Source organism: Python bivittatus, unplaced genomic scaffold (genome assembly GCF_059951505.1).
Source record: "Python bivittatus isolate LINGU-HERP-01145 unplaced genomic scaffold, Pbiv_v1 ctg000350_np1212, whole genome shotgun sequence".
NCBI lineage: Eukaryota > Metazoa > Chordata > Lepidosauria > Squamata > Pythonidae > Python > Python bivittatus.
Genome location: NW_028277074.1, coordinates 25,049,642 through 25,074,627, shown reverse-complemented (window position 1 = coordinate 25,074,627; position 24,986 = coordinate 25,049,642). Strand labels below are relative to the sequence as shown.

General features: G+C 38.2%; 1 protein-coding gene across 6 annotated transcripts in view; it reads right to left on the bottom strand.

Annotated features, from left to right (window-relative positions):
* Positions 1–24,986, bottom strand: part of CASK (calcium/calmodulin dependent serine protein kinase) — a 187,921-nt gene that overhangs the window by 124,948 nt on the left and 37,987 nt on the right. For 5 of the 6 annotated variants that reach the window (XM_088144746.1, XM_088144747.1, XM_088144748.1 and 2 more), the window contains exon 2: positions 2,214–2,326. In XM_088144746.1, coding sequence (XP_088000872.1) covers positions 2,214–2,326 — 113 coding nt within the window. Of the gene's footprint in view, positions 1–2,213; positions 2,327–15,380; positions 15,482–24,986 lie in introns of all 6 variants that reach the window. The other variant, XM_088144750.1, reaches the window with a different exon arrangement.

The window sequence follows — 24,986 nt, the reverse complement described above, 5'->3', positions numbered from 1 at the left end:
GTTGCCCGGGCGGTGTGTTTGGGATCATTGTCATGCTGAAAGACCCAGCCACGTTTCATCTTCAATGCCCTTGCTGATGGAAGGAGGCGTTCACTCAAAATCTCACGATACATGGCCCCATTCATTCTTTCCTTTACACGGATCAGTCGTCCTGGTCCCTTTGCAGAAAAACAGCCCCAAAGCATGATGTTTCCACCCCCATGCTTCACAGTAGGTATGGTGTTCTTTGGATGCAACTCAGCATTCCCTCTCCTCCAAACACAAGTTGAGTTTAGACCAAAACATTCTACTTTGGTTTCATCTGACCATATGACATTCTCCCAATCCTCTTCTGGATCATCCAAATGCTCTCTAGCAAACTTCAGATGGGCCCGGACATGAACTTGCTTAAGCAGGGGGACACGTCTGGCACTGCAGGATTTGAGTCCCTGGCGGTGTAGTGTGTTACTGATGGTAGCCTTTGTTCCTTTGGTCCCAGCTCTCTGCAGGTCATTCACTAGGTCCCCCCGTGTGGTTCTGGGATTTTTTCTCACCGTTCTTCTGATCATTTTGACCCCACGGGGTGAGATCTTGCGTGGAGCCCCAGATCAAGGGAGATTATCAGTGGTCTTGTATGTCTTTCATTTTCTAATTATTGCTCCCACAGTTGATTTCTTCACACCAAGCTGCTTGCCTATTGCAGATTCAGTCTTCCCAGCCTGGTGCAGGTCTACAATTTTGTTTCTGGTGTCCTTCAACAGCTCTTTGGTCTTGGCCATAGTGGAGTTTGGAGTGTGACTGTTTGAGGTTGTGGACAGGTGTCTTCTATACTGATAACAAGGTCAAACAGGTGCCATTACTACAGGTAACGAGTGGAGGACAGAGGAGCCTCTTAAAGAAGTAGTTACAGGTCTGTGAGAGCCAGACATCTTGCTTGTTTGTAGGTGACCAAATACTTATTTTCCACCATGATTTGCAAATAAATTCTTTAAAAATCAGACAATGTGATTTTCTGGATTTTTGTTCCCATTTTGTCTCTCATAGTTGAGGTATACCTATGATGAAAATTACAGGCCTCTCTCATCTTATTAAGTGGGAGAACTTGCACAATTGGTGGCTGACTAAATACTTTTTTGCCCCACTGTATCAAATGATCATTTTGCGACTAAACATATATACTGTACATAATGCATTTTATGTACTTAAAGTAGCAAAGAAAATCACCATCAGTAAATTATTGTTCCAATCCTGTCGTTCCATTCCTAAGAATGTATGGAAGTTGCTTTTTACATGAAGTTGAAGGTTTTATTAACTATTCATTATGATTCATGATTTTTTTGGCCTAGTAAATTACAATTAGTAGAACTCTGACCTTCCAAACAAAAATATCAAATTGTCTTCAGAATCATGTATACTACCAGGAGGGGAATGGTTTGATGGTCTAAATATAAATGGTTTAAATATAAATACTTGTGATTTGCAGTTCTTTAAAACATAATACAATGATTATTAAATTTGACTGAGAGGTAATTATGTTCAGTAACTCTGTCATGACATAATTAAAAAGCTCACTGTATCAATACTTTCCTCTCATCCTGGCATATACATGACATGTTACAAGCAACATTAGAAGAATCTCAACAACTCACTTAGGGCTTATGTGTGTATTAGAACTAAGCTGATCACTAGATTCCACATTTTCCCAAATGTTGCATCAGTGAGATAATGCACATATTTAAATACATATATGTTGAAATTATACTTTTTAAAAATAAATGCTGTAAATAAATGCAGAATATAGGTCAGCAATAAACAAGGCAATGTCTCTAACAATATTTCTTTGAAAAACTAAATGTGCAACATTTTATTGCAATAAAAAAGGCAGAGCCTAGGTGCAGCTTTAAATTAATAGTACAGCTGTGAAAAGGTATTAAATATAATTCTTTAATAAAATGTTCTCCCATTTGTCCAAACAAGTTTACTCCTTTGATTTCCTTGTTAAATAATTAATCTGAGTGAAATAATATATATAATGGACTCAAGCTATCAGTACTGATAATTTTCATTTTCTTTTTGTTTAATTTGTCAACACTAACAGAAAATACCCGTAACTGAGATACTTCTCAGTGAATCTCAGAGAATTTCCTTTCCCAGGAAAATTTTGGGATGTACTGTACTTATGAGAAATATAGTAAAGGAAAATAAAACTCTACATAGTAACAACTGATGTTTACCTTCAGTACTTAAGCCTGGACTTGAAGTGAATTTTGCTACATCGACAATCTTTACAGCAAACTGTTGCCCAGTTTCTCTGTTGATACATCGCCGCACAACACTGAATGGACCCCTAGAAAGAACAACACCGCTTAATTAATTTAAAAGTTCAGACACCCCTTTTTTTCCATACAACTTTATTATTTTTCATTTTCAATTTAATTTTCATTCAATTGGCATTTTAAGAGGTATAAAGTGTTACAAAATCATTTTGTTATGTTTTGTTAAAACTTTTATTTAGGGAACAGATTGTAAGAAAGTAAAATGTGTTACCAATGCTACCTTACTAGCCTTTAGACTATACATATGAAACTATTTACTATCTTTGTTGCTACCGAGTTTAAAATCCACAATTCTATACATTTGGATTTATATTTTTATTTTTCCAAACTCCAAACTAACTTAGCCCCTTTAAAAACAAAAAAACAAGGTGGAATTTTGAAGAAATTCCAGAATTTAATGCACAGGTGCAATCTTATATATGTTTGGGAAATTACAAACCCTTTAGTAAATGGTTTTACGTTTTACTTAGGTAGACATCAAACTCATTAAATAATAGATTACATTTGGGCATCTAAAACTTTTAAAAATGTTTTACAAGGGGACATTGCACTTATACTTATCATGAAACTCTGGTCTTTGCTTTTAAAATAGATGAGAAACCCATATAATTGGCATTTTAATCCTACATTGCTTTGTAATGTATCAGCAAAGCAACAAATAATTTAAACTCTAAGATTTTTTTTTTTTTTAGGAAAATGACATAACACAAGCCTCTTTAACAACAAAGTGGGATATCATGAAGATAGTCATAAGAGAGGAATGTATAAATTGGATGAGCAGGATAAAAAAGAGATTGCTGCAAATTATAAATGTATAACATGCTGATAAGAAGGGATTTTTTTGTTTTTGTGCCTTCAAGTCAGTATTTGCTCCTTTTTTGTGTCTTCAAGTCAGTATTTACTCCTTCTGACTGCTTGGGCTAGTCCCTGAAGTTTTCTTGGCAAGATTTTCAAAAGTGGTTCTCAGTCCTAAGGCTGAGAGAGAATGACTGGCCCAAGGTTACCCAACTGGCTTTGTGCCTAAGGTGGGACTAGAACTCATGGTCTCTGAGTTTCTAGCCTGCTGCCTTTAACCACTACACCAAACTGGCTCCAAAAAATAACTACAGGGAGTCCTTGGCTTATGGTGGCAAGTGGGACCAGAAAAGTGTGACATCACATGACTGCGCTGCTTAGCCATGGTAAACTGGATCATTTCATATTTACAGAGAATAAAAGAAAAAACTTGATGCCTTAGAGATAAAATTGCTACTCAACTGTTATTTTTAAAGCATAAGTACTATGAATTTGATAAAAAGAACTCAAGAACGTTGGCAAATAAGCTAAACAAAGATAAAAAAGATTCATTACAGGTCTTTGCTTGTTCAGCGACTGTTTGAAATCATGATGGTGCTGAAAAAGGAGATGTGTGACCTGTCCTCAAACTTGAAACCTTTGCAGCATCCCTGCAGTCACGTGATTGTGATTTGGGCGCTTGGCAATTGGCATGGATTTACGAAGTTGTAAGTCGCAGTCATGTGACATTGTGCTTAATGACCATGAGTGATTTGCTCAACGACTGCAGCTGGAACTGGTGAACTGACATCCTAAGTCGGGCACGGTCACATTTCACCTTATGACCGTGTCACTTAGCGATGGAGTTGCTGGTCCCAATTGCGGTTGATAAGTGAGGACTACCTGTAAAGTGATTAAGAATACCAAAGGTCAAGTTGCCACTAAGAATTTTTAAAAATAATTACATAGATTGGCAAATTCAACATTCACTAAAATTAATCAATACTTAAATCAGCTAAATTTTTTAGAATTATCCACAGAAGATACTCAGTATATAGACATTCCTTTCTTTAATACAGAGATTACAGATGCTTTCAAGAATATTAAGGACAGGAAATCTCTGATGGGCTGATAGGAGAGTTTTACAACAAATTTAAAAATGATCTTATAGCAATCATTACTTGATAATACACTGCACCAGGGTGGTTTTCTTCCTACTTTCTGGAAAGATTCCAAGATAATTTTAATTCCTAACCCACAAGAGCTAACTACTTATAATGCTGTAAATAAATAAATAAATAAATAAATAAATAAATAAATAAATAAATCTACTTATAAGCCCCTTTTACTTCTTAAAGCAGATTATAAATAATATACAAAAATACTGGTGAACTATCTTATATCAATTATAAATAGGATTATTCAATCTGGTTTTAATACACATAAGAAATATATTTACTCTTTTTAGGAAAATGTTAAATATTACAACTTTTTGCAAAACTAATGTGATTTCTCTAGTTATATGTTCATTGGATATATTTAAGGCATTTGACTCTTTGGAGGGGATCTTTTTACAACAGATACAGTACTAACAAAATTTAAATTTGGGTCCTAGTTTCTCAATATGACAGTGCAGTGCAGACCTATACTTCCACTAAAGCACAGATAAGGCTCAAAAATTATGTTTTAGATTCCACTATAATTTTGAGAGGCACACCCAGACTTTTTGCAGGTGGGTGGCCTTAATAGATCTAATAAGTAAATAAAAATTAACAAGGATATCCTTCTCACTTCTTTCATTCAATTCGCCTTTAGAAGCCTTAAAAATGCATGGTGTATCATTAATCAAATTCAAAGGATTACATTTGGGGATAATTCATAACTACTAAGCTTATTTGCTTAGCATTTACATTGTATATAAATATATATAGTATTTACATTGTCAAAGCCTAGTTTTTGAGCCAAATATGTTAAAGTGGACAGATTTGTGGAAGTATTGGGCCTATCCGTGAATTTTCAAAAATCACATTTGAGGTTTTTCTATATTCTCTCCACAACTCCCTATAGAGGTATCTGATGTTCAAGGATTTCCCACTGCATGCAAATTCTTGAAAAACTTATGGATCAACACTACCAAGAATAATAATACAAAATGTTGAAACAAAATTACATGTTTAACCCCAGCATAGAAAAAAAAAATAAAGAAATAAAAAGCTGGACTAAATGATTTTTGAATATTTTAAGCACGATAACAGCCATTAAAATGAAGGTCCTTTCAAAACTTAATTTATTTCAATCCCTTCCATTAGGATACCATCCCTCCCAGATAGAATATTAGTGATATGGCAGAAGAATGAAACTTTTTATTTCTTAGAGTAGAAGCGAAAAATCAACAGAAGAATTTTATATTGGTTGCAGAAAAAGGGAGGCTGGGGAGCCCCAGATTTAAAAATGTATTAGCAAGCAGCATAATTAGACCATTTAATTCAATTTATACTAGAAGATTGGACTAAGCAGTGGACTTATTCAGAGGATATGTCAGAACCTGATAATTTAAAAAATTATATACTTTTTCAGCCAAGGAGTTTTTCAAAAATTAATGTCTTTACCAATAATGTAAAGCAAAATTAATAATGTCTTTACCAAGACAATGTTTCAGATCTGGAAAAAGAAGTATCCAGTATTAATAGATGGCATCTCCCCTCTAAGACCTCCATTTACCTTTTATGGGGACAGAAAATCAATATGATTAACTGAATTAACATTATTGAGGAATTTTAACTTCTACAGGATAAATGACTTTTATAGTAATACAAGGCCAAGTAATAAGAATGAAACTGAACAATGTACTATCTGTTGGCTATCTTGGTTCTTCTGCCATCAGCTTAACACTGCATTGGACAGAGGAACCAGGAACTCCATATCTTATCCATATGCTATCTTCGACAACACTAAAATATTTGGCACAATTGAAAGGAATAATATCAAGGATTTATACACTATTATTGCAAATTGAGACAGAGGACCCCCCTAGTGGTCTAAAAGATGCTTGGGAAACTGATTTAGACAACACAATAGTTGAATCAAAATGGAAATCACTATGGAAATCAGGAAAACTCCTTTCTGCCTCTCTTCAAGAGTTGCAGTGGAAGGTGCTACATATGTAGCACTTAACTCCAGCTAGATCAGCATATATATTTTACACAATCATTCTTCAAAATGCTGGAGCAAAAGGGACCATGTTACCATAAGTGGTAGTCACATGATGAAGGAACACCTTTTTGGTGGAAATGTTTTAGTGAAATTAGTATTACTAAAAATCAAAGGGTCAAATGCTCCCCTGAGCTAGGACTGTTAACGCTTATTTATATGATTCAGTGCTACACTTATAAATAAGGAGCTGAGTATACTTGTTTCTGGCAGCAATTATTATTTTTATAATTATTGCATAGCATGGGAAATTTCTTGAAAATTTAACAATTTGTGGATTAATTTTTTTTTCAATGGTCTTATTAGAAAAAATTACTAATAAATTTAGAAAAATGAATCTTCAGAGGCAAGAATACACTTTTATCAAACCGGAGCAGATTATATTTATTATATTAATCACAATAAGCCTAATCTTGTCAATGCTCATGATATATGGAAATTATGAACAACTTTCGATTTTTTGGTCAATGGTGCCCTTTCTCATTTTTTCCCTTACAACATTATATATTCTTTGTTTTCTTTTTGGATGTCAATTACTATTTAATTACAAAAATAATAAAATATTGGCTAGATGATATACAACTGTTAATTCAAAATTGGCTGAATGACTGACTGTACATCAACCCTGAGAATAGTATTGTGGAGTGTCACAAGGCTCTAAGGCCTTGTCCTGTTCACTGATTTTATTAATGATCTGGATTAAGGGACTGAAAGAATGATTATGACACAAAACTAGAAAGAGTAGCTAACACCTTAGAAGAGAAACAGAAGGTTCAAAAAGGTCTAGAAGGGCTTGAACACTGGGCTAAAATGCAGGATGAAATTTAACAGGGAAAAATGTAAATTGTGGCTTTGGGGGGAAAAAATAAAAGGGATATATGTGGGCTGAGGAAAACTGGTTTACAACTAGCACATGTGAAAAGAATCTTTTATTCTAGGAGATTACCAAATTGAACATGAACCAGCAGAATGATGTAGCTACTAAAAAGCAAATGCTACTTTGGAATCTATTAAGAGGAACAGAGATTCCAGATCACAGGAAGTAATTGTCCCACTTTCTTCTGCCTTCATAAGGGAGTCTCTTAGGATACTGTGTCCATTTCTGGGCACTGAAGTCTAAAAAGGACATTTACCAAACTGAAGTGAATTCAGAGGAGGGCAACCAAGATGGCATGTGGAATGATTGAAAAAACTGGATATGTTTAGCCTGCGGAAGGAAGATTGAAGGGAGGTATGATATAGTGACAGTAGTATTTGGACATCTAAACATTTGTCATATAGAGAGGGAGGGACATTTTCTATTATCCCAGAGAGCAGGACTAGAACCAATAGTTAACCACAAGGAAGTAGATTTAGGCTACACATCAGGAGTAACTTCCTGACTGTATGAGCTGTCAGCTAATAGAACAGGTTTACACATGAAGCATGTTCCCCTTCACTGGCAGTCTTCAAACAAAAGTTAGATAGCCATCTGTCTAAAAAGCTTTAGCAAATCTTGCACTGAACAAGGTGTTAGACTAGATAATCTCTCATGTCCCTTCCAACTCCATGATTCTATTATTCTAATGTACCTAAAACTGAAAAAAACTTAACAGTGTGACTCAAGAAAAAGATCTTTTGAATGTAATAGAATTATGACACGAATAACCAATGCCTTTTTGGGGCCTGCCCCTTGCCCTGATTCCTTTCCTTGAGGATGCTAGGGAAATTGGTAAGGGCACTAAGAAAAACAATCTATGAAGTAGTTTCTCTTTTGAAATGAATAAAATGATCTTAAAGCTAAACTTTTATTCAAAATCTGTAATATGAATAAGTTTGGTAGTGGGCCATTTACCTACCTAACCCTAAATGATTTCTTCTAATTATATCACTGCATGTAAAAAACCCTCTAATATTAGAATGATCATGCACTATTGAAGAATATAAATTCTATATTGTTGTAAAGTTTGGCTATACATTCAAAAATGCTGCTAACCCTCAATATGGAGACTGTATAAAATTAGTTTGTTACACCCTCATCTGAATCCTCTGAGTCAGATGCTGAAGGAAGACAAGACTATCAGTCTCCAAAGCCAGCAGACAATCAGGCAACTGTGGCAGCTTCAAGAGATAATGAGCTGAGCAGGTGAGACCCAATTCAGATAATGAGGGGCCAGGTTCTGGCAAGCACCTAGGACTCAAACACACTGACAGCTAGAAAGAACTAAGCAAAAGCAATTAGCAGTCTCCTTGAAAGAAGAGGGCAATGCCCCTAATCAAGTCACCACTGGGGGCTATAAAAGAGCAGCTTCCAAGTCTTTGTCCTCTGTTGGAAACAACTCTAGACCTGTGTTCCTATTGCTCTTGCTCACAGCCTTGTATTGCATTAGACCAGCTTGTGGAATTCTCTGATGCTCATATCATGGGCTGTTATGGCTGTTATGGACATCTCATATGGCTCTATCTTTTTCCTGATAGCAGATTGCTACAGCTCATATTACAAGACAAGCTATGGACTCTCTGAACTTTCTAAGTCAATAAGACAATAAAGGCTTAAAACTTGTATTTGCCTGACTGAACTGGCTGCTTCAGGACATATTTCTGGGTAGCATTTGGATAGAAAACTGCTAAAATACAACATGTACACTATGTATTTTATAATGGATGAAAAGCAGGCTCTAAACATAAGAAATCAAGTATGCACTTAATTAGTTTGCTTCTACATTTGTTTTTTCTAGTTTCAATAATTGTTTTTTCCTACATTTCTGGGGGGAAAAGATACATGGCTTAATTATAGATATCAGGATTGATTGATTGATTTTACTTGCATGCTGTCCATTCTTGAAGGCTCTAGGTAGCTAACAGTATCAAGATATAAAATAACAGCTCCAGAAAATCACCAATATATATAAACACTTTAAAAAACAAGGAAAATAACAACCAACAAATAAAAATGCCATGCTCCTGCAATCCTGCCTTCAGATTACAACATAGCCACCTCCTGCGCAAGACACAACAGGTAAATCTTCAAAGCTCCTAAAGCCTAGGAGGGACAGAGCTGTCTGAATTGCCGTAGGGAGTGAGTTCCAACGTATGGAGACAGCTACTGAAAATGCCCACTTCTGAGGCCCCAAGGTGGCAATTCCATAGGGATGGGACCTGGAAGGTTTAAGTTGCATACAACATGTAACTGTGTAGAAGCCTGCCCAAGCCACAGCTTCCACCTGCTGTTTGAGTAGGAGTTATAAATTCAGATGTCCACTTCTGAGTGAGGGTGTAGAATCCCATTTAGAGTGGGAATGGAATTTCCCTGGCATCTTTAGGCCCACAAACCCAAAAGCATTCCATCTGGTAGGGCTTTACCCGGAGTCTGTTCCTCCCCATCCAGACCCTGACAGCCTCCAGGCACTGGATCAGCACTTTTACCACATCTTCCATTCAGCCCAGGGATGAGATACCTACCTACCAAGCCATAAAGCCTCAACTCTGAATTGTACTTGGAAGTCTATTAGCAGTCAGAGCAGCACCCACAGTACCAATGTTTTAGGAATCTGGTAGCTTTCATCTACCAAAACTGGATGGCTGCATTCTGTGGCAATTGCAGCTTCTGCATACTTGGTGTAAAGCCTACTGCAATAGTTGATCCATAAGATAATAAGGGTATCATGATTCAGGAAAGGCTACAACTGGCACACCAGCCAAAGCTGGGCAAAAGCTACCTTAGCCATGACTTCTACCTGCCTATCTAGCAGTAGCTATCAGTTTGGGAGGACCATCAAGTCACAGATCTGCCCCTTTAGGGGAACTACTTCTATATGCAGAGTTATCACTGGAGCAAGCAAAGTGCTAGGTGGTTTCTGAACAAATAGAACCTCCATCTTACAGAGATTCAACCTCATGCAGACCCTAACAGATTCCAGACATCATGCAGACCCTAACAGATTCCAGACATCAGGTCAGGACTTCCACCATCTCATCATTACAGTCTGAGGTGGCCATGCACAATTGGATATCATCAGCATACTGGTGATACTGCAACTTGAAAAAGATGACCTCTCCTGTAGGTGTTAAATAATACAGGAGAAAGACAAACCCTGCCACAACCATAAGTAGTTAACCACCTGGGCAACCTATCACCACTAATAAAGTGCTCCCTCCTGAGTGGTACCACTGCAAAACCATGCCAATTTTCAAGCCTTGCAGGTGGTCTGGAAGGATACCATGACCAATGGTGTTGAAGGCCACTAAGGGGTCTAAAAGAACTAGGGTAGCCAGTAGGCACACTCCCCATCTGTGTCCTAATGCAGGTAATCCATTAGGATGACCAAGATGGTTTCCATCTGGGCCATGATTGAAATGGGTCTAGATAATCTTCCTCTAATGTGAACTGCATTTGGCACTCCACCTTTCTCTCAAGAACCTTCCCTAAAAAGACGACCGGGCAATTGTTGTCAAGATCTGCTGGATTCAGGGAGGGCCCTTTTGAGAGGGGTGGCACCAGCATTCCCATCAACATATCAAGTGTCCCTTCTACCATTTCATCTCCTGGAGCTCTTCAGTTAATCAAAGGGCTCCCCGGGATCACTGCCCAGGGAGGAGCTGCTAAGGTCACTCTGGTTTCCTACATATTCCAGAATCAGATCAAGCAGGTGCTTGACTAGACTATTCACCAGATTGTTAGGAAATTCCCCAAGGGTCCTTGGAATCCATATGGATCCAGCAGACTCCTGGAATGGACTATGCTAACTGATTGAGCAATGAGGAGTCATATAGGAGTGATGTGATGATGGCAAAAATCTGATTCTCGTATCTTCCAATTTCAGGGTGCTAATAAACTGCTCAGAGATGAAGACTAGATCTAAAGACCTGTGTACATTAGGCTGAGATTATCTAGGTCAAGCCCATTGTTACCATGATAGACATGAACTCCTGAAGTTTCCCAGAGCGTTGAGATTAAAATCTGTTAGGACCAAAAGTGAAGAATACTCCACAATCACCTGCAAGATAAGCTTCAAAGGCCAGGTAGCGACCCTGCCATGCAGTGTGGGCAATACACAAAATGGATCCTTCGACTGTCCCTTTGTCCAATGTCACAAGCAGGGATTCACTCTTACTCCTAATACATTAATATGCACTTTTTTCAGTTACTGTATACCAGTCATTCCAAAGTGTGTAGAACTGACCCTGAAACTTGTAACAATCAAAATATGATTTTATATCAATATTACATCAAGTTATTGAGATTGAAAAAGATATGTATACATTCTAAAGGTAATTATAAAACAACTTCTTTATTAGATGCCCTTTCAGGTTTTCAGAAATGTGACAGCCTCCAAGCAATATTGCTATTCAGAAGTTAATGTGGACATTTTTCAATATTTTGGTCCAGTTATTTTTCTCTTTTAAATTAATTTTCATTAAAAATTAAAGAGGAAGATCTAAAAAACTCTTAGCAGTTCATAAACCTCATGGATGAAGACTACATAGAACATGGAATTGTGAAAGACTGATATAAGTGTTATGATTTTCCCCCAATGCTATCTGGCCACCCCCTCAGAGGTTTAAATAGCTATATGCATCTTGTATGACAGTCATATTGAGTTCTTGTCACTAATAATTCTTCTCTTGAAGAATTTTGTTCTAACTGGGGAATACAGTTGAACTGCTGAAATGCAGTTAAACTGTCAACAACTTAAGGCGATTGATGTAAATATTTTATCAAAACCACGTGGTTTTTCCAATTTAGTAAAGTTATTCTTAAATTCTTATTCATATTTCATGTTAAGAGATTATCTGTACTCCCAGAAAGCAGATATTTGGGTTCAAGACATTTGATAATATATGTATTTTTCCCTACATAAAATGTGAAGAAGGATGCCAAATTAGAAGTGGCCTTGCATAAAATCTAAATTCTTTTACAGAATTCATTTACATAAATGGATATATAATTGAAATTGAGTAAGAAAGATGTTATATGTTCATAATTCTTAGTAAAAGGAAGAGCTTATTCATTGGTTCATTTCTATAGGTTTGTTCCTAGCTCTGATTAAATAAAATGTACCTTAAAGCCTGCTATGTTTTCTATCTCCAAATAATTGACTTTGGAAACAGCAATTGTCAGATAAAGCTTACTAAGCAATTTAATTATTGCTGGAGGATTTGTTAGAAATTCAATAATTTTATTCCAGCAGTATTTAACACAAATAACATAATGTTGCCCAGAGAAAACCAATAAATTTATAAGTCAAATCAAATAGTACTTAAATTTCAGTTAAATTTTAAAAGACGCTATTTTTATCATTTCCTTCTTGTAGACTTCCCACATGTGTCTGATTAGTATAATAAGAACAAAATGTTGAGCTATATGGAACTTTGGTTTGACTCAGCATGAAGAACTCGATAAATTCCAGATAATATAAGAATTTGATACTGATGCATCCAGCAAAAGTAGAACAAATTTCTCCATCAATTTATATAGGAGCACTTTATTTTAGGAATAGAGAAGCTAGCACTTGAAGACTTATCAGTAGGGGCACTACTTTCAGATACCTTTCTGAATTAAAATAGCATGACATTGTTGACTTTTGGTTATTAAGCAGGTATAACAACTTTACAAAATGTTTAAACCTTGAAAGATAAATCAAACAAATGAAGAGCATACAGCATATAATATTGTAGTGGTATGTGGGAATGACCTTGGGAGACAGGGCAAAGAGACGCAGCCAAGGGAACAGTCAGATAAAAAGCAGCTGAGCCCGCAGCAGGAATGTGGACAGGACAAGAAGCTCAGAAGAGACCCTCCCTAGTTTTTGGGCTGTAAAGAGGATGGGAGGAGAGAATTACTTTCAGACTTGCAAGATTCTATTAATGTTACTTTACAATAAAGTAGAATTAGCTCATCTAGCCGTGTTTCCTATCTGGTCTACATAGTAAGGCTAACATCAATCTTGCAAGTCTCATACTCTCTTCCAAAGAGAAGAATTTTAAGGAATGGCCTCCAATCCCCAGGAGGACTCCGATATCCACCAGGGATCTAGCAGCAGCATTGTTGCAACACCAGCAGCAGGTAGATGCACAGATGACCAACTTGCAGAATGCCACAATACAACTACCGCAACAGCTGGGGCAGAATTTGTCTCAACCAGTGGCAGCACAACTACTTTCGGCTCAGCCAAAGCTCCTCCATTCCCATGGAAGCTTGCTGAAGAAGTTCGGAGGGGCTCGGGTCAATTCCGGGCATTCACAACTCAGCGTGAAATGTTTAAGGCAGGCAGGCTGGTGGAGTTTCCCACTGAATGCGTCGAAGTGACTTTTGTACTAGGTTTGCTGAAGGAAGCAGCAGCCAAGGGGGCAATACAGATAGTTCTCACTTAACAACTGTTCATTTAGCAACTGTTTGAAGTTACAATGGCGCTAAAAAAGTGACTTACAACTGGTGCCCGAAGTTATGGCTGTCACGGCAACCTTGCAGTCACATGATCACGATCTGGGTACTTGGCAACCAACTTGCCCTTATGATGGTTGCAGAGTCCCAGGGTCACATCATTTGCTACCTTCCCAGCTGGCTTCCAGCAAGCAAAATCAATGGGGAACCACACGATTCATTTAACGACCACCACAAAAAAGGGCATAAAATTGGGTCTGTTCACGTGATTTGCTTAATGATTGCATCGCTTAGTGATCTAAATTCCAGTCCCAGTTGTGGTCATTAAGCGAGGACTACCTGTACCGTTCATTGAGGGGAATGATCCAGTGCTGGACAACTATCAGGACTTCATGCATAAACTCAGAGGACACTTTGGGGATCCCATACAATGCATCACTGCTAGTCAAGAGATCTGAAAGCTCAAGCAGGGACAGAAGAGAGTAAGATCATATATTGTGGACTTTAAGTTACTTGCTGGAGATGTAGGGTACAATGACTTAGCACTGACTGACCAGTTCAAAGAAGGGCTGGGTGAAGTTCTAAGCTGGTGAGCTGGTGAGGCAAAGCACCCCAAATACCCCAAAAGAGCTGTATCAAAGTTGGGTAATAATAGATGCCTGGCTGGAGGAGTTAAGGCAGGGAAGGAACAGTAAGGGGAAAAGAATCTACAGCACGTCTTCCCCCATAACCCCCCTTGGAATACGGGAGAACCCATGCAAATCGAAGCAACCAAGAGATCTTTGTTATCAGGAGAGAAGCAAAGAAGAAGGGATCAGGGACTGTGCTTTTACTGCGGGGTCCCCGGGTACATAGCCAGATCATGCCAGGTAAAAGCTCAAGTGTCTGACACAGCAACAAAATGCAGAACTTGTAAATCAACGGAGCACATAGTCAGCAAGTGCTCCGCTTGCTTCGAAGCAGCACACCAGGGAAATTTTGCCGGCCCCCCTCCCAGGAGCTCCGAAGGGGCCCCCTCAAACATTTAAGGAGAGCTCAGACAGCCAACAGAAGGCAAACATACCTAATTACTCCTGTTATTGTTATTCCAGGCAGAATGTGGAACTCTCTGCTCTTGTAGACTTGGGGGCAACCACTAATTTCATAGATGTAGATACAGTACAGAAACTAAAGTTGCCTGCTCAAGCTCTAGAAAGCCCAGTGATAGTCGAGATGATTGATGGACAGCCACCAAGAGGAGGGCTGATTTTGTAGCACATGGCCCTTTTGCAGTTAACAATCAAAGATCACACAGAGTTCATAATACTCTATGTGACTGCTTCCTTGGAAGTGCTCATCATCTTGGAAACAGAGCAGCTTCAGTTACACAATCCAGATGTACGTTGGGCACAAGGGACACTCTCCCCTCCCCTAAATGCCAGCAGGATCGTTTACAAGCAGTGCAAGTTTACCCCCCCCCCCCCGCACTCCAATGCAAAACAAGAGTGGATTGTCACTACCAGAAAAATATTCAGAGTTTGCAGATGTGTTTGGGGAAGAAGAGGCAGCCATGTTACACCCCCCCCCCCATTGAGCATATGATTGCACCACCAGTTTGAAGCCAGGAGTCCACATCCCAGCAAAAAGACAACATCCCATATATACTTGCAAGTTAGTCATTCTCAAGGAATATTTGGTTGTCAACGTCAAAAAAGGGTTCATTTACCCTTCCAACTCACCAGCATCAGCACCAACAGTTTTTGTGCCCAAAAACCAAGGAGATGCAGCAGCCACCATGAAGGAAAAGGAGGGAGCACCATGTATACCATTCTACAAAGACCTGAACAGAATGACAATTAGAGACCATTATCCACTCCCACTTATCTCAGACCTACTAGACCAACTACAAAAGGCATGCAGCTTTACAAAACTAGACTTGATTAGTGCTTACAACTTAATCAGAATGAAAGAAGGACACAAATATTTGACAGCCTTTGATACAAGATACAGCAAGTTTGAATACACAGTGATGCCTTTCAGCTTGGTGAACTGGGAGCTGTTTTTTCTAGATTCATGAACGAAATATTTTCAGACATTTTAGACAACTGGTGGTATACTTAGATGACATCTTGGCTTCTTCTGAAGATCCCTCCTTGCATGTCACCCATGTCAGAAATGTATTGCAAAACCTACAGGACAACAAGCTCTTTGCCAAGCTAGAAAAATGTGCATTTGACCTGCCTCAATTAGACTATTTGGCCACAGAATCTCAACAGAGACATACAGATGGATCCAGCAAAGGTAAGTCTATTCTAAGATGGCAAACCCACCCACCCCTATTATGTAAAAGACATGCAACATTTTCTGGGCTTTGCTAACTTCTACTGGAAATTCATCTCTAATTTTGCTGACTGTATAAAACCACTGTCCCAGCTCCTAAGAAAGAGTCAGCAATTCTTCTGGTCAACTCAAGAGCAAGTGGTATTTCAAGAGTTAAAAGAACTCTTTGCTTCTCAGCCCCTCCTCTGCCACCCCGACCCTTCCTGGCGCTTTGTGTTGCAGATAGATGCTTCAGATGTGGTGATAGGAACAGTCCTGCTCCAAGCAGAGTGGGAAATGGGGCAGGGGGTGCAGATCTACTACCATGTGCCTTTTACTCCAGAGTGCTCCTCCCAGTAGAAAGGAACTATATTTTCAATAAGGAGTTGCTGGTGATAAAACTGCCTTCCAGCAGTGGAAACACCTGCTGGAAGGAGCAGCTTACCTTGTACAAATCCATACAGAACACACAATTTTTCTCCCGCTTTGATTTTTACATTTCCCAAAATGAACTTCCAGATGCCCTCTCATGTAAGCCAGAGTACCATGTGCCTCAGTCACCTTCCCCTGCAACGATCTTCCAGCCATGCAACTCTGAATCATACCGTAAATCAGACCAACTTGAAAACCTGAGAGTGGGAAGACAGACCGTTGATCTATTTGATTGGATTAGGGCACAGCAACAGCAGGATGCATATGCCAAGGCCCAGATGGATGACCTCCAGGGAACCCAACAAGGTAATTTTGCACCTTTCACAGTGGTAGGCGGGCAGCTGTTGCACAGTGGCTGTTTATATGTTCCTCTAAGGGAAGAGGTATTACAGCTGTGCCACAACAAAACAGCAGGACACCGGGGAGGGGTGTTTAAAACCCAACATAGAGTTCTCAGAGAGTTTTGGTGGCCACACATCCACGCAAACATTAGGGATTATGTTTCCTCTTCTCATGTCTGTCATAGAACAAAACTAATTCCTGGTAAGCCGGCCAGGTTATTGCAGCTGTTAGAGACTCTGTCATAGCCCTGAGACACTGTTTCTCTAGATTTTATCACTGATCTTCCCCCAGTGCAGGGATACACAACCATACTGGTAGTAGTGGATTTATGTACCAAATTGGCTCATTTTATTCTTTGCAAGGGCCTCCCAGCAATCCAGGAAACACCTCAGCATTTTTTGACCGCATCTTTAGATATAGAGGATTGGTCAGTCATGTGATTTCAGACAAAGGAAATCAGTTCACTTCTAAATTTTGGAAGGCCCTCTTGCGCTTATTAAATATTAAAATTCATTTGTCTTCCTCGCATCATCTGGAGTCCAACGGAGAATCTGAGAAGGTTAATCAACTGTTGCAGCAATATTTAAGATGCTATATTTCATATCAGCAAGACAACTGGACTGATCTCATATCTCTTGCTGAATTTGCTTACAACAATGCAGCACACTCCTCTATTCGTATGTTCACATTCCAGGCAACTTAATCATTCCACCCACGGGTCTTGCCAACAATCAGACAAAAAAGCACCATTCCTCATGCCACAGATTTCCTGCACGAGAGGCAAGTGGCCCAAAGCCTCTTAAAGGAGCAGCTAGAACTACCAAAGGCCGCATACAAAAAAGCAGCAGATATACGCAGAAAAGAGGGAGCCAAAATTGCAGAAGAGGATTTGGTTTGACTTTCTACAAAATTTTGATTTCCATGAGGCTTTCCAAGAAATTTGACTCAAAATTTATTGGCCCCCTTCCCAGTAATTAAACAAATAAACCCAATAGTATTCCAGTTGAAATTACTAGCATCAACGAAGGTTCACCCTGTATTCCATCGGCCTTACTAGTGAAAGAGGCAACCCACTGCACTCTGTGTTCACAGGCAGCACCCCCCTCTCATACTGGTAAACAGGGAGGACAAGTACGAAGTGGAGGCAGTGCTAGACTCTAGAGGCAAAGGGATGCAGATTGAATACCTGATCCACAGGAAAGGCTACCCAGAGTCATGGAAGGCAGCAACAGATGTGGATGTGTTGCAATTGGGGCACCACTTTCATGACCAATACCCTAACAAGCCCCACCCTCAGCAACTACTGGCCTTGCAGGAGTTTGGTACTGTCCAAAATGGAGAAGTGTTCTTCTATAGGGTGGAGGGCACCTTAGGGATAACACGATACCAAGTAGGGGGCAGGGAAAGTGACCCAGCTCCTTCTACATCAGGCATACAGGGGAGCCAACAGCTTCCTGACTGGGGGCAGTAGTCATCTCTACAGGCCCACCTGGGTTGCAGGATGCCTCATAAAAACATGTTTGATTCCATCCCAAATAAGTTATTTTAGCCTGTCTCTTATACAATTGGTAGGGTTGCAATTTATTCCACTTACTGCCTTTTTCAAAATATTTCTGCTTGATAAAATTTGTCTCCTTGTAAGTCTATTTCCAATAAAACTAGTTGATTCTATATTGCTTTTATTTTAATTCTAAATCAAAGATTGGATTATGTTTACACCTTGATTCTAATTGTTTCAAATCATTCAGTAATATATAAATAAAATATACCCTTGCATGGCTTTTTTTATATTGGATGCCAGAGAGATAAACAAAACTCTCATAAAAGCTTTACTAGCATCTCATATTGTAAATAAGGAAACATCAGAGTTATACTGATTTGGAAGAATCTCTGGTAATGTTCTTTAATATTCTGTTGTAACAGTAATAGTTTGTTATGATCCGGAAGTTCATCTATTTAGTCTTATATGAACTGTGTAATTAGGAGCTGCTACCTCCATGTCTATGAGGCTAGTTGAGAATGAATTAGAAACCCAACACATGTCTATCCTTTAGTAGGTTTTATGAGCTGAAGAGTAGTAGTTATACTTTCTCTCTGCAGAATGTTTACACCTCTACACATCCAGAAGGCATAGCAATGACATATAAGCTGAAACATTTTAAAGGAGTTTGCCAGGTTTTCTTTTGGATAAAACTGTTAGAAAAAGCCAACGATTAAGTACATATGCTTGAATTATGGTACATTTTGCACTAATATGGAGCTGAATTTGGTTGCTGAATGCAGTAAAATTCATGTATGTGGGAGAATAAATGGAATGATGAAGGAATGGTTAAATATTTAATGATGTATTATGTCTCCTTGATTATTTAACGCATGTACGGATAAATGTATAAGAAATGATTCTGATGTCATTAGAAATGTGATGGTAAGAAATGTGAATGTGCTGTAATTTTGCATGTAGAAATTGCTCTATTGTTGGTTGATTATCTAGATGATTTATAGCAAATGCCAGTTAGCCTTATGATGCAATGAGGAATATGGACAAATCCACGGACAAAAGAGTAAGGCAGTTGCATTTTACAAGGAAAAGTGAGTGAACTTATACAGAAATGCATCACATACATAAATGATAAATTAGAGCAAGTAGATACATAAAATGTTTAATAAAGATGGGGAAATGGGTGGAGAAATTTTAAGACATGAAAATGCTGGCAGAAAGGTAGTGAATAGTATATAGTCTGTTGAAAGAAAGAAATGTTTGTTGAAAGATATAATATGGTTGTGTATAAGTGTATGCTTTTGCTCACTTTATTATGTGTTTAAAGAATGAAAGGCAATACATCATATATGGATAATGTTGAAGCAAGAATGATTTACCAGAATAGAAAAAATATAAAGAGATAGTGAATGGTGTTAGCACAAACATATTTTGTTAAGAGCTTGTTTTCTTTTTTCTTATTTCCTGCCTTTAATTTCTTTATCACATCTTCTTACTCTTTGTGTGAAATTTGCATAAATGCACAACTTACACTGAAATGGAATATGATGAGTATATATATATTCCTAACGTGTTTAAAATTTACTATCTTGGATTTATATGTATTCGCTTAATGTTTATGAACTCAATCTCTACCAATGTAATGGAAAAACTCATTATTACATAAGGTCAAAGTTTAATATTGTGAAACTGGCTCCATAGTATTCTTTATATATATAATGTAATTTATATACCTGTTTTCTCTTGTTTTTGTAAAGTTATAGTTCTTTATTTAATTTAATTTAATAAAAACTAATAAATGTGAACATTCATGAATCTTTATCTAAAGATAGCACACTGGGTATTTCTTTATTCCCATTATATAACAACAGCTGCCCAGTCTGCTATATTACACAACATGAGACCAGAATATCAGGCTAGCAATCCTACGGCCTATAAGAAAAATAGGAATACTCAAACAAACATACAAACCCAAAAGCATGCATACACTTAGTGTGACAGAGATAATGCAGCTCTCTTTGCAACTTTACATTCTATGCATGAATACGTCTACCTAAACCTAATTTATGTATACGGTATTCATTTTGAGAATCCAAGTTCTTAAAGCAGTTTCATTTTAATCTAAATTATCAAGAGCTACACAAACACCAATATCACAGAAAGGGGGAATCATATATAGGTATTGGGGCCAGGCTGTCAGGAGAACCCAATATGTATGGTGGTAGTGGTGGTGGTAATAACAACAACAACAACAATACCCCCCAGTGAGGCAATACTTTGATGTGGTTGTGGGGCCTGTGTGCTCCAAGGAGGGCTATGCCAGAGATTCAACCATACTGGATAGGTCTCATCAGAGGAGCCAGATGAAGAGAGTCTCTCCCATAAACAACATGGTAAGACGTAATTTACAGAAACCTATACCAAATCGGTTGTTGCCTGGGTCAACAAAGACTGCGCTAAGTGTTTGAGTTCCAGGACATCTGGTGACAAGTGGGCTACAGGACTCAGGACTGTTGGCTGAGCAACCAGGGCCAGCAGCTGCAGGACTACTGGAAGAAAAGTTGTTTACCTGTCGCAAATATATGAAGACTGAAAACAAAGAAATAATTACCTGCTATTACAAATCAAGTTCAATGAGAAGAGGATATCTGAAAAGAATGCACCAGTTCTAGAAAGAACAACATCCAGAATCAGAAATAACAGAACAGAGGCTAGCAGATCAATGTCGATTTATAATACGAAATAAAGTATTCACAGAAGTAGAATGGGAAGAACTGAAAACGTCTAGCCAGGGCAAAGAAATCGAAGTTTTGCCAGAAGTAGCTCAGATTGTGGAGGCAAACCAGAGGAAGTCGGCAGTAGAGGAAGCCAGAATAGTCATTGAATCATTTTCATTCCCAAACCAGGCACTCTCTCCTCTGCCTTCTCCTCAGAAAGAACAAAGCTCTCAAACTAAAACACAAGAGGAAGTGAAACAAAGAATAACTGAGCATCTAGAACAGCACGAAAAGAACAGAATAAGGTTGCCTGCATTGAAGTTTGTTACAAAGAAACAGGTAGCACAAGGATTAAAAGATGCCAATATTGAAATGTCAAATATAAGCATGAGCTCACTGCAAAAAACAAACCACTAATGCAAAGCATGGCTGCAGTTATAACTGAATACCTTGGATGCAAAATCAACAAACAAGAAAAAAAAAAGCCAAACAGTGTACCACCAAAATGGAAGATCAGGTTGGAAAATAAGATCAGCATGCTAAGTTCGGATGCAAACAAGCTAGAACAAATGAAGGAAAAGAAGCTGAAGAACAAGACCACCAAAGAATACCTGGTCAAGAAATATCACCTAGAAACAAAGAAGATCAAAGAAGCACTAGAAATAATAAAGCAGCAAATAACAGCCACAGCCCAAAATATCAGCCGATATGAAGCTCGAATTGCACACTATAGGCAGAATCTCCAATTTCAGTTGAATCAGAAACATTTCTACCAATGGAGAGACTGCAATGAACCAATCAACACCTGACAAAAAGGAAACGGTACAGTTCTGGGCACAGCTATGGGACAACCCAAAGAAATACAACAAAAATGCAGTTTAGATAAAGGAAGTGGATAAGAATAAAAAAGAAGCTGAAATGAAAGAACTTGTAATCACTACAGAAATGGCGGAGAAAAGGGCAAGGAAGATCAAGAATTGGTCAGCAGCAGGTAAAGATGAACTGCATGGTTTTTGGTTGAAACATCTGACTGGTCTGCACCACTCATTGCCAAGCAGTTTAACAACATAGTGCAAGGAGGTAAAATTGAAGATTAGTTAACATCTGGCAAAACCTAACTGATAATGAAAGATCCAACAAAAGGGGCAGCACCAGGCAACTACAGGCCAATTACTTGCTTACTAATAACTTTCAAATTGCTAACTGGTGTGGTAGCTGAGGCAGTCCAACAGCATCTAGTCAATAACAAGCCTTTTTCATCTGAGCAGAAAGGAAATATTGAGAGAGGAATCTTTCAAGGAGACTCACTATCTCCACTACTGCTTGTCATTGCATTGATTCCTCTGTCAACAATACTGAACAAATCAGGTCATGCCTATCAAACACCACATACATCTGCCAGGCTATCCCACCTCCTTTACATGGACAATCTGAAGCTGTATGGAAAAACACCATCTGAAATAGAATTGCTGCTCAACACTGTCTGAATATACAGCCACGATATTGCAATGGAGTTTGGATTGGACAAATGTGCCGCTCTTACCATCAACAGGGGAAAAATAGTGAAAAATTAAGGAATCAAGATGCCTTTATGGAAATCACATCAAGATTCTGGTTGAAGAAGATCACTACAAATACCTGGGCATCCTTCAAGCTGACAACATCAAGCACACTGAAGTCAAAAAGAAGGTTAGTAATCGATACATCATGAGAGTGAAGAAGATCTTAAAGTCCAAACTCAGTGGAGGAAATACCATCGAGGCGATTAACACTTGGGCAATTCCAGTCATCAGATACACAGCTGGAATATTGGACTGGACTAAAGCAGAACTAGAAGCCCTGGACAGGAAGACCAGAAAAATAGTGGCAATGAATCACACCCTTCATCCACGCAACGATGTTGACAGACTCTAGTTACCAAGGAGCAGAGGTGGGCATGGAATATTGCAAGAGCATCAGACAGTTGAAGAAGGAAAAAGGGCATTAGAAGAATACCTGAAGGACAGTGAGGAAAATGCACTGAAGCTAGTACACCATGAAGGCTTACTGAATACTGAAGAGACCAAACTGGCCTACAAGAAAGACCAAATGAAGAACAGAAAAGAGACATGGAAAGGCAAATTATTACATGGCCAGTACACAAAAAAACTAGCAGGCAAAGCAGATAACAAGACACAGCAATGGCTAACAGCAGGAAAGTTGAAGAAAGAGACAGAGGGGCTAATTCTGACTGCACAAGACCAAGCCTTAAAAACAAATGCATACAAAGCCAGAATTGAGAAGACAGCAACAGACAGCAAATGCCTCCTCTGCAAAGAAGCTGAAGAAACAGTGGACCACCTAGTTAGCTGCTACAAGAAGATCGCACAGACCAACTACAAACAATGCCATGACAAAGTAGCAACAATGGTGCATTGGAATATCTGCAAAGATACCATTTGCCTGCAAGCAAGACTGGTGGAACCACATAACAGACAAAATAATAGAAAATGAAGAAGCTAAAGTGCTCTGGGACTTTAGAATTCAAACAGACAAGCACCTGCCACATAACACCCCAGACTTAACAACTGTTGATAAGAAAGAAAAAAAAAGTCTGGATAGTGCACACTGCAATACCTGGAGACAGCAGAATAGAAGAGAAAGAACTGGAGAAAATCACAAAATATAAAGACCTGCAAATAGAAATACAATGACTATGGCAAAAGAAAGCAAAGATAGTACCAATAGTAATAGGTACCCTGAGTGCAATCCCAAAACATCTGGAGTACCATTTGAAGACCACTAGCATTAACAAAATCACCATCAGTCAATTGCAAAAGACAGCTTTACTTGGACCAGCTTATATCCTGTGACAATACCTTAAGCACCATCAAACAACATCCTATCCCAGGTCCTTGAGGAGGACTCGACAAGGTGTATAAAAATGCCAAATCCAGTCTAAACATCTGGCTGACAGTGTGACCAACAATAACAACTTATTAACTTGCACACTGCCTAACTCTCAATGACTCTGGGTGTATATTTAATTATGTATGGTTTGATTGGTTATCGTTTTTAGGGCCCCAATTTTGTTGTAATGTTGTTTATTATTTATTTATTTAAATGATATATATGGCTCCTCATCTCCAACGGTGAGTCTGGGTAGCATACAAGGAATAAAACAAAAACCCATGATACCCAAGGTTAAAAAATAAAACCCCAAAACATAAAAAGCACATCAGCAGCAGAGCTTGCCTAACTTCCTGGTCCAAACATTTCTTGTTTTTATGCTTGTATTCATGAGCCACCTTAACATAAGTTGTAAAAATAAATAAAGAGCTCCCCGTGGAAAAGATAACATCAAAAATGATATTTGGCTAAAAATGTCCATGGATGGCCCGAGTAATTAAAAAATTGCCAGTATATTTAACCTATTCATAGTTTATTAATTCTCTGCTAAATTACTTTTACTTGTATATCAGCATTTTTTTTTAATTTCTAGGATTTCTGACACAAGAATGCTGAGGACTCCAGGCACTGAATTTCATTCTGTTCTCTTCTTAGTTTTCTTTTTTTTTTCCCCCTCCCTCTACTATTTTTAAGAATCTTTCCTGGGCTCATGTTTTTCTTCCATTTTGTTTGAAAGAGGGATTCATTTTTTTAATCTATTTTTTATTATTGAGAAGGGAAAAAAAAACACATAGAAAGTGCTTTAACAAAAAAGTGAAATACAACAAAGAAAAAACATGTTAATATGTCATTACAATGGTAAATAATTACAATGCTATATATACTTATCTATTCCAAATACTATTCAAGTACATATATATTTCTAATACATTTATATGACTAATATGCTTTTTTTTAACCTACTGTATTTTGTATAAATGAGTCCCATATTTCATTATACTTGTCCATACAAAGTCTACATCTATAGGCAATCCGCTTGTAAGTAGCAAGAGCAATCAGGTCTTCAGTCCATTGAATAAATGGGGCCATACATTTATCTTTCCAATGCTGCAATACCAGTCTTTTGGCCATAGTAAGGGCAAAGAGAA